Source organism: Ceratina calcarata, unplaced genomic scaffold (genome assembly GCF_001652005.2).
Source record: "Ceratina calcarata isolate Rehan_Ccalc_2016 unplaced genomic scaffold, ASM165200v1 scaffold525.2, whole genome shotgun sequence".
Lineage (NCBI taxonomy): Eukaryota > Metazoa > Arthropoda > Insecta > Hymenoptera > Apidae > Ceratina > Ceratina calcarata.
The window spans coordinates 1001482-1012495 of NW_017176396.1; the positions used below are offsets into that span (position 1 = coordinate 1001482).

Below are 11014 nucleotides of genomic sequence, written 5' to 3' on the forward strand. Positions count from 1 at the left end.
ATCTATCCTTGTCTAATGATACATGCGCATTACATTCATCTATAAACATAAACATATATAAAAATATTTGTACGAAACAAAATATGCAAAATGTATCCTAACGATTATTCGTCCTTAAAAATAGTTAGTTTATTGTACAGTGCTCTTATTCGATACTTTATGTCGCTTAATTTCTCACTTACGTGTTTTAATCGTTTGTCTATATAATTCTGTACAATGAGATAAATAATTTGTTGTCACTGCTGCTGTTACTGAGCAGTGCGCATGCGCAGCAGGGGTCTCAGAATTTATCCCTCGGCCCGCTCGGCCGGAAAGTGGGGACGACGCGACCATGGTGGTACTTGATAGGTTCGCTTCGCGAAGGCGCATGAGGAAAATAGTAGTGGGAATCGAAATACGGGCGAAAAAGAGGGGAAGCGAGCCGTGCGGCATAAGTTTTGAGACTCGTGAGTGAGTAGTCACTGACTGACTGTAGTCACTAGTCAGTCCTGAGCAGTCCTGAGTATAAGAAAGAACTGGAAATAACAAAGAACCTGTGGCTTGTGACGACCATAGTTGCCAGAAAAGTGCACGTGCAGCAGACGCGCAGAGCGCAGTGACGTGAGTGAATGAATGGTTGTGCGTTTGTTAATAATCGAGTCCTAAGTGTTTATATGTTGAATATCGAAAATGAATACGAAAGAAAAGGAAAAGTACATCGAAGAATTCGACTTCCCTCATTGCGATGAATCTTCGAAATATGAGAAAGTCGCAAAAATTGGCCAGGGCACTTTTGGGTAAGCTCATTTTAAAATGTTCATCCATTTGTAGGTTAGAATCAAACATTTCTACTATTTTTCAATTCTCGTAATCGTTTTACAGAGAGGTGTTTAAGGCCAGAGATAAAAATAGTACAAAAAAATTCGTAGCTATGAAAAAAGTGTTAATGGATAATGAGAAAGAAGGGGTATGTATATGTTCGGAAGTTCAATCTCATAATTAATGTACTTTCGTTTTTTGACATGTATCTAAGTAACATTTCAAAGGACAGAATTTTTTATATCTTAATAATTATCTTTTTACAGTTTCCTATCACAGCTTTAAGAGAAATAAGGATATTGCAATTATTAAAACATGAAAATGTAGTGAATTTAATTGAAATATGTAGGACAAAAGGTAAATATAATAGATTTATGCAAAGTAGTTACTGATGTTTATAATCTCCAAAAAGGTTTTATTTTAGAATTTTTGTTTCAGCTACTCAATATAATCGTTATCGTTCTACATTCTACCTAGTGTTCGATTTTTGTGAACATGACCTCGCAGGTTTATTGTCAAACGTAAATGTCAAATTTAGCTTAGGAGAAATTAAGAAAGTTATGCAGCAGTTGTTAAATGGCCTCTATTATATCCATAGTAATAAGGTAAATATATATATATATTTTGTGCAATTAATTAAGTATTAACATTGACTATATATTTATAGATTTTACATAGAGATATGAAAGCTGCAAATGTTTTAATAACAAAGAATGGAATATTGAAGTTAGCTGATTTTGGGCTGGCTCGTGCTTATAGTGCAAATAAAAATGGCCAACCAAATCGTTACACAAATAGGGTTGTTACTCTTTGGTATAGGCCACCAGAACTATTGCTGGGTGACAGGAATTATGGTCCACCCGTGGATTTATGGGGTGCAGGATGCATAATGGCCGAGATGTGGACCAGGTTGGTATTTTTCAATTTTAGAACTGATTTACTGGCATATTTACTTTATGTAAGAGAACGACGGACTGGTATAAAAAAACCACAATGTGTCTTATAATATCTAAGGATGTGGTGTGCAAAAATTATTTTTAAAATGATTTTAATTTGAATAGGTCACCTATAATGCAAGGAAATACAGAACAACAACAGCTCATTTTGATTTCTCAATTGTGTGGTTCTATAACGACGGAAGTATGGCCTGGAGTAGAAAATTTAGAATTATTTAATAAAATGGACTTACCTAAGGGTCAAAAACGGAAGGTAATTATTATTTCACTCTTTTAATGATCTATAAAATTTGAATGATGCGTTAAAATCAAATAATTGTTCAATAGGTCAAAGACAGATTAAAACCGTACCTAAAGGATCCGTACGCATGTGACTTGTTAGATAAACTTCTAATTCTTGATCCATCTAAAAGGTTCGATTCAGATTCAGCGTTGAATCACGACTTTTTCTGGACCGACCCAATGCCTTGTGATCTTAGTAAAATGTTGGCGCAGCATACACAGAGCATGTTCGAGTACTTAGCTCCACCGAGAAGGCCTGGGCATATACGTCATTCACATCATCAAGTACCTGGCGGAGCAGCTAAACCTACGTCTAGTATGGCTGATAGTGGTTATCAAGATCGCGTATTCTAGAATACATATTTTATTTTGATGAACACTGACTGCCCTTAATGGTTCACATGTTCTCTCCATCCCCCGACACATTAATGACTCATGGAATAACTGAGTCCGACTTCACCTATAAGACTTTTAAGTTAAACTTTAATACCTGATTTATACAAGCTTGTAAAGTAAGATGTAAAATTTTCTTATACATGTACATACACACATATATATATATATATATAAGTATATAAATAAATTTTGTACAAATGAAAATAGTCTCCTGATGTAAGCCTTATATTTCCAGGAACGCTTGTTTATTTTTTGTCCCGTTATCTTCAAATATTATTTATGATATTTATGAAGGAAAAAAGAAATTTTATGTTTATGGGTATACATGGACGCGTTGTTTAATTTAAATTGTATTTGTCTCTTATTGTCAGTATTCTTGAGTAAGCAGCTTATGTTCAATGTAGTTATGAAGTATGATCGCGTTTCGTGATGTGATCTAGAATCTTAATAATCTTAATAGAATCATAAGATCTGAGCGGGAGATTATGGACCGATGAACTTGAGGACTGGAAGCCCACGTCACGTCCACGAGGACCATTAGTATACATGGATCTGACTGACCTCACGGGTGGTGTATGTAGTTGTGAGTTACTGTGATTAAAGACGGAAGGGGCAAACAGGATCTGATACTCTGATCCATTATCTGAATGTGCATTATTCTTAATATCGATACTTGAGTTAATAAAATAATGATGATCATAAAATGATGGCTATTCAATTACAAATATAAATATTTCTTAAAGTTTTTCTATTTCTTATGATTTTCTTATACGCATAGTTACTTTTTAAGTTGAATGGTTGACATTTGTTTTATATATTTCTCTAGAGCCATGAAATCATTTTAGATTTTCGTGAAAGTCATTCTTGGTTGAGGTTAATAATAATTCTTGCTAAAAATTATAAGACAAACAGTTTAAAGTCGTGTTAAAGTGTTAATTGAACAATGCATACTGAAGAAATCCTTAAGTACGACATCAAACAATGTTTAAATTTAATAATGGCTGGTAACGATACAGAAGTTAGTGAAGGATGGACCAAACTTAAAAAATTAGAAAGTGAGCCCATATATGGGCACTTAAATAATTACGAAACTATCTTGCATGAGGTACTGACCGGTACGATTATAAATGTGCAAGAACTTCCAAGAGTTCTGATATGGTTTTCAAAATATTTAACAGAAAAACCATTTACTTTGCACTCAATCTCCAATGATATTGCAATAATGCTGAAAAATACAGAGATCAGTGATATGTCTCACTTGACAATGATACTTCAGGTATTATTAGAACATAGTGTCTATTTACCGGATTCTATTAATCATTCAAAACTTTGCGAAGCAGTCGTTATCAGTTTGTCTACATTTTTAATGCCATGTGACCCAAGGAAGATTTCAGAATTTAATGATAACGCATCGAAAGTTCAAAATTTTTTGGAAGTAATTAGATTGAAGTCTAAAAACATTGAAAACGACAACCTTATTCTCATATGTCTTCAGACATTATATAAAATAATATCAGATACTAAAGGAAAACAAGAACCTGGGCCTGGTTTAGCAGCTGTACTCCAAGTGGTAAAATCTTCTATAATACCACAGGCTGTTGATTGGATTCTTTCTGAATCTCACTCAGATGCCCAGTTGGCACAGGCTTTAAAGGTCTTGTGTAGTTGGCTTCCAAAATGGAGAGGGGACAGACTCAGTATTTGGATCATGGAGTTTATAATTGGTTTAGAAAAAAGGCATAAATATTCAATACTCATTGAAGTTACAAAAGCTAAGCTCGATGTAATGTTCTGTGCTTTATCAGTACCTGTTTGCCGTCAAAATGCTTCCCCTATTATATTTTACATTTTAAGAAAGCAAGGATCTCCATCCTTGTTTCAAAACATAGTAAGAAATATACAAATAGTGATGTCTAACTTCCTAATTAAAGAAGATTCTGAATCAAGCAAGGAGTGCATACAGAACTTGGTTGACATCATGAAAATACTTATGTTAAGATTTCCAAACCAACATGGTTGCATTAATTTGGAAAACAACTTCCCAGTACAACCCAGAATGCATATTGTTAAAGAAGTATGGAATGATCATGTTTGGATAGATGAAATGGAGGAGAAGGAGCCGTTAATTGAAACACCGAAAACACATCTTGGAAAAGTTGGCCTTTCGAATCTTGGAAATACATGTTATATGAACAGTGTGTTACAAGCGTTATTAATGACTAAACAATTTTGTTATGAAATATTAATGTACAAACCTTCGAACAAAGCTGATGACCAAGTTGTACTTAAAAAGTTGCAAAATCTATTTACTTTATTGTTGTACTCGAAGAGGATTTCCTTGGCACCAACTGAGATTTTACTAGCTTCCCGTCCTGCTTATTTTCTGCCTGGTCAACAACAGGATAGTTCAGAATTTCTCTGGTACATTTCAATGTTTTATTAGTAAATTATTTCATGATGAAAAACGTGGTAATCGTAACTAACACCTGTACTGTATGTAATAAATGATTCGTTTCTTTTAACAGTCACCTATTAGATCTTCTGCATGAACAAGAAAAGTCAGCTATTATAATTTGCGAAGCTAATGATTCTAAGGAAGACAGAGAGACGAATGAAATGTCAACGATGAGTGAAGAAGGAGCTAGTATCAAGCGATGGACAACTGAAGAGGATTTAAGTGAAAGTATTGTATTGGAAAGGAAGACACAATCATTAGCGGATTTCACTGATGGTAATTCATTTTTAGGATATCTTGTTATAACGTATTACTATAAAAATATTTTCCTTACTCATACGTCGGTGATGTTACAGGAGAAGATCTGGCACAAGTTCAACAACTTAGTGATTCACATTCGGATTCTACAGATAGCGGGATACAGTCCGTAGGCGGAGAAGACACGAACACACAAGTACCACTTGTTCATAGAGTACTAGGAGGAAAATGTAAAATTACTTATCAATGTGCCCAATGCGATACGAGTTCACACAACACGGATAAATTCCGTGACCTACAGTTGTGCTTCCCAGAGGAGATACAAGAGAATCAAGAAGTTTCTGTACAGGATCTTATAAATTATTATCTCACACCGGAGAAATTGACTGGCGAAAATAAATATCGTTGCGACAAATGCATGAAGCTGTGCGATGCACAAAGGATCATAAAAATTTTGCATGCACCTACGTATTTAATTCTAATACTGAAACATTTTCGTTACGACTTCGACACCAGATTAAGAACGAAATTACGGCACAAAGTGATGTACAATGAGACTATACAATTACCAGTATCAACACCATCATGCACAACTACCGAGACTTATCAGTTGTACGCAGCTGTTGTTCATTCGGGCTATAGTATGGATTACGGTCATTATTTCACGTACGCTCGCGACTTGAAACAAAATTGGTATAAGTTCAATGACAGCTACGTCTCGCAGACGACGTTCAACGATTTCAAAAGCTTAAAGCCACCAGACACACCTTATATATTGTTTTATGAAAAAAATGTACCATTCGAAGGAGGACTTTACGATGAAGACAAACCCGAATTGTCGACGTTAAGTAAACATTTACAAGAATTAGTAGCAAATGATACCACAGCTTATATTGAGGAGTTAAGGCATCAAGCGGAAAAATCGCAGCGAGGACGACATAATTCGATATCGTTACGGAAAAACGAAAATTCTGACGATGAAAATCCTCCGCCTACTAGCTGTCATTCGAAGGAGGACTTTACAATGAGGACGAACCCGAATTGTCGACGTTAAGTACACATTTATAAGAATTAGTAGCAAACGATACCACAGCTTATATCGAGGAATTAAGGCATCAAGCAGAAAAATCCAAGCGAGGACGACATAATTCGATATTGTTATGGAAGAACGAAAATTCTGACGATGAAGATCCTTCGCCTAGTAGCTGCCGAGGCGCTGTCAATATGCGAGTCGTTTCTTTATTAAGTTATTGTAATGTTTAGAAAGTATTATATTTTTTTTTTATAAAATCAATTGAATGCTCCAGGTAAATTTTTAATACATTTTCCTTATGTTAGTAAGGAATGAACAGAGTTCCTTTCATAAGCACAGTACTATTGTGTCAATTGGTGTCAAATGCATTCAAAGACAGTATAATAAGGAACTTTATATACATATTTATTTTCTGTAGTTTCAATCATCTTCCCGACGAGCGTTACTGCTGTACATTTATTACGTGTAGAACAACTTTGTATATGATTGTATATTCCACGATTGTTCTTGATATGAGGAACGTATTACGAAAAGAAGAATTGTTAACAATAATCGATGGATATTAAACTACTGTAAAGTATAGTGGCGAATATTCACGAATCGTACTTAATACTTGTTTTCTTGTGGGTTTAAAATATTGTTTTTTCCCTCATGCTAGTTTATGAAATTAAATAAAAAACGATCGCGATCAATGGAGAGTGTATTATAAAATTGTAATGGAGAATAAGAGAATACAAACTCATCGTCAGTATTTTATAAAAAGTTTAATGTAATCGGCTGCGTTTTTACAGTCTTATGTATACACAAAAACAGTATTTCGATATTAATTGAAATATTATCAATTTTATAAGTAACTTTTGTCACGTTTTCGCACACAGTAAATCACTATCCATCTGAATTCAATCGTGCGAGATATAAATGTTATCTGTTGAATAAGCTCGCATAAACATTTTAATTTTGGCATTTATTGGCAGCAACCAATAAATACGATGTATATAAATTTATAACTTGCCAGATAGTTGTATTTGAATACTTATTATAAAATTGGTCAATAGTTTCGAACAATTCAAAATTAAAAGAAAAGCGTAACAATGATAGCAGCTATAACTGTAAATAGATATATTATAATTCTAGTTATCTCAAAACAAAGAAGAACTCCAAGCATTACGAATCTGTGATAAATTTGTACTGTCAAATTGATAACGTTAATTTCGTAGCCAAGTATTGAACGGATGAAAAAGGAATAATTGTCTAATTTTCTGAAATTCTCTCTATAGTATACGAAATTCATTAGGTCTTACATAATTACATTAATTTCTGTAGGCGATGCATACAATTTTTCAAAATAATTCATTATTAATAGATAATTCATATTAAGTATATTTATTTATTATTCGTTTAAAATGCTCATCGTTCCAGGAAACTGCACAAAAGGAATGTTTACTTCACAATATTTTGCCCTTTTGCAGGGTGAACAAATAAGCATTCGGTAATAATATTATACCGCATAATTATTTTATTAATGAGATTATTTCTGAATGGTGCAGTTGTTTTTTGTTCGTTAGCTTAACAGTGTAGTAGTGTAAAATAAGTGTGGAAGCTTTATCACAATATAATAAGAAATAAAGTAATAAATATGTGACGATTCTCTACTGGTGTATTTAATAAATTGTCTTATCTTTACACGACCGATACGGAACATGATTGAGTGTGATGCTTTATTTCCGTTAGATTAATTCCCACGATTCTGGTAATTATCGTGCATAGATATCGCTGATACATTTTTGTTTATATAGATGATATTGGCATCGTAAAACTTCGTCTGGAGGTAACGCGACATAAGTAAAGCCTATTTTGATAACGGTGTATTCACTCAGTCATTTTAATTTATAGGGTGTACAAAATTTATTAACATGTTTTATGGACTCAAATAAGAGAGGCATGCTATTTAAACAATTCGTCTGAAATTTTATTACAAAGTTCTGACCAAAGTATAAAAAAATAAAATAATATAAAATGGAAAAAATCCCGTACGACGAAGTATTTTACGTTTTCACATCAGACAACATAGTCCCGGTGCCGACGTTTGACCGAGGGTCGCTTCTTACGTGGAGACGATCCTCCGCACCAAGAAGCAAGAAGAGACGTCGGCAACCGCGACGACTAGCTCAACGGCACCGTAAAAACTGACCCACACCCGTGCCCCAGCTCGGTATAAAAACTGGCGCCTGTCCATAGTCCCTTGAGATACTCAAGTCCGGGCAGAGGATTTTACCATAAGGGTGGGATTTAGCGGATATTGCGGTGACGACGTATGCTGCCGTTGAGTCCCGCACACGGGGTCAGCCACAGCTACCCCTTATGTCGCGTTAAAGTACTCCCCACCTTCCTGAAAAAAGAAATATATATATATAGATAGTCGGATAGGTCGTTTATTATTTTAACGATTTCAAACAACATACTCAGTTCGCGTGTAAATAAATATATATTGATTCGAGGTAAAAATTAGTTTTAGGTCAATGTAGCTTTTTAACAAAGCCTTTTTAGATTAATTGTGATTATGTAACATTTTTATTTCTTTAAACCTATGAAGCAATGAGAGGAACGTGGACGTTAAAATTTGGTAAACACTGTATACTTTACGCGAATTTGATAAGGAGCCATATCGTCTTAATAGCTTCAGATATTTTATCCGCTTTAGAGGCAGAACGTGTACGTCCTTCAATAACGTCTGTTCAACATTATGAAGACCGTATACTTAGCTACTTTTGCTAGTAAGTATTCTCTAATTAACAATTGTATTTTTTACCATAACACAGTTTTGTTACACTGTCTCTATTACGAAGTAGAAAAATTTGTAAATGTGAATGTGTTTCACCGTTCGTTGATTAGCTACTGTAGGAATGACGTCGTACGGCGCGTTCTTCGGCTGGTCGTCACCGTCGTTACCACTTCTTCTGCAAGAAGATAGTCCGATACGTATGACGAAAGATCAAGCGACCTGGGTCTCATCCGTTTTCCTTTTGGGTGGAGCGATGGGTGCATTGATCTGCAGTTATATTGTAAATATACTTGGAAGGAAACGAGTCCTACTATTTACTGTGATACCAGCGCTCTTAGGATGGATGATAATTGCCTTCGCGACATCCGTATGGGTAACTCATCATAAAATTCTTTCTTAATAGACAAATTCAAAATTAATGAGACAATCGTGCCAAGTTTCTTCGTTGTTAAATTCTAGTTACTCTTTATTTGACTCGTGTCCAAGATTAACGTCTGGACTGATTGCCTGGTGACTCTGATATGATTAATACTTTGAGCTTTGTAAACTGATATTATCTGCTATAATCAGCTACTGAAAGTGGAAAGAACTACTTGATTTCCAAATGTTAAAACATAGACGATAATCCACAAAGTGGATACGAATTCTTGCTTATAACTTTCAGCAATTAATCATTGGAAGATTTATTTGTGGAATAAGCAACGGGCATGGATACGTTTCCGCGCATATGTACATTGGAGAAATTTCGCCGGCTAACATACGAGGAATATTAACTTCCGCGTTGACGGTGGCCTCGAAATTCGGCCTGTTCACTGAATGGGTCGTAGGACCGTTTCTATCTGTGAGAGATCTCGCGCTCGTATCTTGCACCCTTCCGATACTCTTCTTTGCGGCTTTGATATGGTTCCCGGAGTCCCCGTATCACTTGATGCGTCACGGGAAACACGATGAAGCAGTAACTGTTCTCGTGCAATTAAGAGGAACCGTAGATGTTTCCAAAGAAGTGGACACCATTGAAAAGTATATAAAAATAGACCTCGCCAACAATAATGGATTATGGGAATTACTGAGCGTCTCGGGAAATCGGAAGTGTGTCTTTATCCAGTATTAAAACTGTCCTTTAAAACTCTTCACAACATTATTATTTGATTGCTCTGCTTTTTTTTTACAGAGCTTTGCTAGTCGTGTTGGGTCTGCTGGTGGTTCAACAATGGAGCGGTAGCTTAGCGATACTCTCTTACGCCGAGTTAATTTTCAACTCGGCAAACAGCGAATTCGAAGGCAAATATGTGACCATGATAGTGGGCGGCGTGCAAGTGATATGCGCGGTGATGAGTGCAACTTTAGGAGACCGTTTCGAAAGAAGGACGCTACTCATGATATCCGCGTTCGGCGTTTCCGTCTCGACGTTCCTCGTCGGCCTGTTCTTCTTCCTTCGAAACGTACAGGAGAACGTTGATAACATCACGTGGTTACCAGCTGTCGCATTGTTACTTTATATCATCGTATACGCGATCGGCCTAGCCGCAATTCCGTTCACCATGATGAGCGAAGTTTTCCCTACAAACGTTAAAGCAATGGGTTCAATGATCGGGATGTTGTGCACTAATTTATGCGCTTTCATCGTGGCTCTGACTTATCAAAGTATCGCTTCGCACGGTGAATACGTTGCGTTTTGGCTATTTTCCGCAGTAGGTATCGCGGGCGTTCTTTTCATCTATTGTTACGTGCCCGAAACAAGGGGCAAAACGCTGCAGGAAATTCAAGACCAACTGCACGGATACAAGTTGTAAAAAATCATCTCTCCTAAAATACATTCCTTGTTTAAAAAGAATCTCTTATTAATACGAATATTAATAGTCGTGACAATTATTGAAATTTACGAATGTCTTTCGTTTATTAATTTAAAAGAGCTTATTAATATTCGCGTATTGACTTTTAAATAAGTACAAACTATTTTCGGTTATTAAAATTATGTCAAAATTTAATTTAATATTTTCTTGAATATGTAGGGAAAGAACAAAATGATCAAAGTGAAACTTAATGATTTAAGG

The 11014-nt window shown here is 35.4% G+C and overlaps 3 protein-coding genes across 3 annotated transcripts; all 3 read left to right on the forward strand.

Annotated features, from left to right (window-relative positions):
• Nucleotides 1-430: 430 nt before the first annotated feature.
• On the forward strand, nucleotides 431-2605 carry Cdk9 (Cyclin-dependent kinase 9). Its single transcript, XM_018030452.2, has 7 exons — nucleotides 431-776; nucleotides 862-946; nucleotides 1065-1155; nucleotides 1237-1403; nucleotides 1466-1707; nucleotides 1860-2007; nucleotides 2082-2605. Exons 1-7 carry the CDS (start codon nucleotides 670-672, stop codon nucleotides 2388-2390), a joined length of 1149 nt encoding a protein of 382 aa, XP_017885941.1. The 5' UTR covers nucleotides 431-669; the 3' UTR covers nucleotides 2391-2605.
• A 652-nt stretch (nucleotides 2606-3257) lies between these two features.
• On the forward strand, nucleotides 3258-7828 carry LOC108628519 (Deubiquitinating apoptotic inhibitor). The gene is made up of 3 exons (XM_018030506.2): nucleotides 3258-4853; nucleotides 4958-5163; nucleotides 5244-7828. The coding sequence occupies exons 1-3, from the start codon at nucleotides 3376-3378 to the stop codon at nucleotides 6197-6199; spliced, it is 2640 nt and encodes an 879-aa protein (XP_017885995.1). The 5' UTR covers nucleotides 3258-3375; the 3' UTR covers nucleotides 6200-7828.
• A 749-nt stretch (nucleotides 7829-8577) lies between these two features.
• LOC108628450 (facilitated trehalose transporter Tret1-like) lies at nucleotides 8578-10821 on the forward strand. The gene is made up of 3 exons (XM_026816516.1): nucleotides 8578-9333; nucleotides 9625-10049; nucleotides 10132-10821. Exons 1-3 carry the CDS (start codon nucleotides 9082-9084, stop codon nucleotides 10751-10753), a joined length of 1299 nt encoding a protein of 432 aa, XP_026672317.1. The 5' UTR covers nucleotides 8578-9081; the 3' UTR covers nucleotides 10754-10821.
• The last annotated feature ends 193 nt before the right edge of the window (nucleotides 10822-11014 follow it).

Coding starts and splice junctions, on each gene's coding strand:
- Cdk9 (XM_018030452.2), top strand. CDS start 670: ATGAATACGAAAGAAAAGGAAAAGTACATCGAAGAATTCGACTTCCCT. Junction 1,404..1,465: donor ATTATATCCATAGTAATAAG/GTAAATATATAT, acceptor ATATATTTATAG/ATTTTACATAGAGATATGAA. Junction 2,008..2,081: donor CTAAGGGTCAAAAACGGAAG/GTAATTATTATT, acceptor ATTGTTCAATAG/GTCAAAGACAGATTAAAACC.
- LOC108628519 (XM_018030506.2), top strand. CDS start 3,376: ATGCATACTGAAGAAATCCTTAAGTACGACATCAAACAATGTTTAAAT. Junction 4,854..4,957: donor GATAGTTCAGAATTTCTCTG/GTACATTTCAAT, acceptor TTCTTTTAACAG/TCACCTATTAGATCTTCTGC. Junction 5,164..5,243: donor ATTAGCGGATTTCACTGATG/GTAATTCATTTT, acceptor GTGATGTTACAG/GAGAAGATCTGGCACAAGTT.
- LOC108628450 (XM_026816516.1), top strand. CDS start 9,082: ATGACGTCGTACGGCGCGTTCTTCGGCTGGTCGTCACCGTCGTTACCA. Junction 9,334..9,624: donor CCTTCGCGACATCCGTATGG/GTAACTCATCAT, acceptor TATAACTTTCAG/CAATTAATCATTGGAAGATT. Junction 10,050..10,131: donor AGCGTCTCGGGAAATCGGAA/GTGTGTCTTTAT, acceptor TTTTTTTTACAG/AGCTTTGCTAGTCGTGTTGG.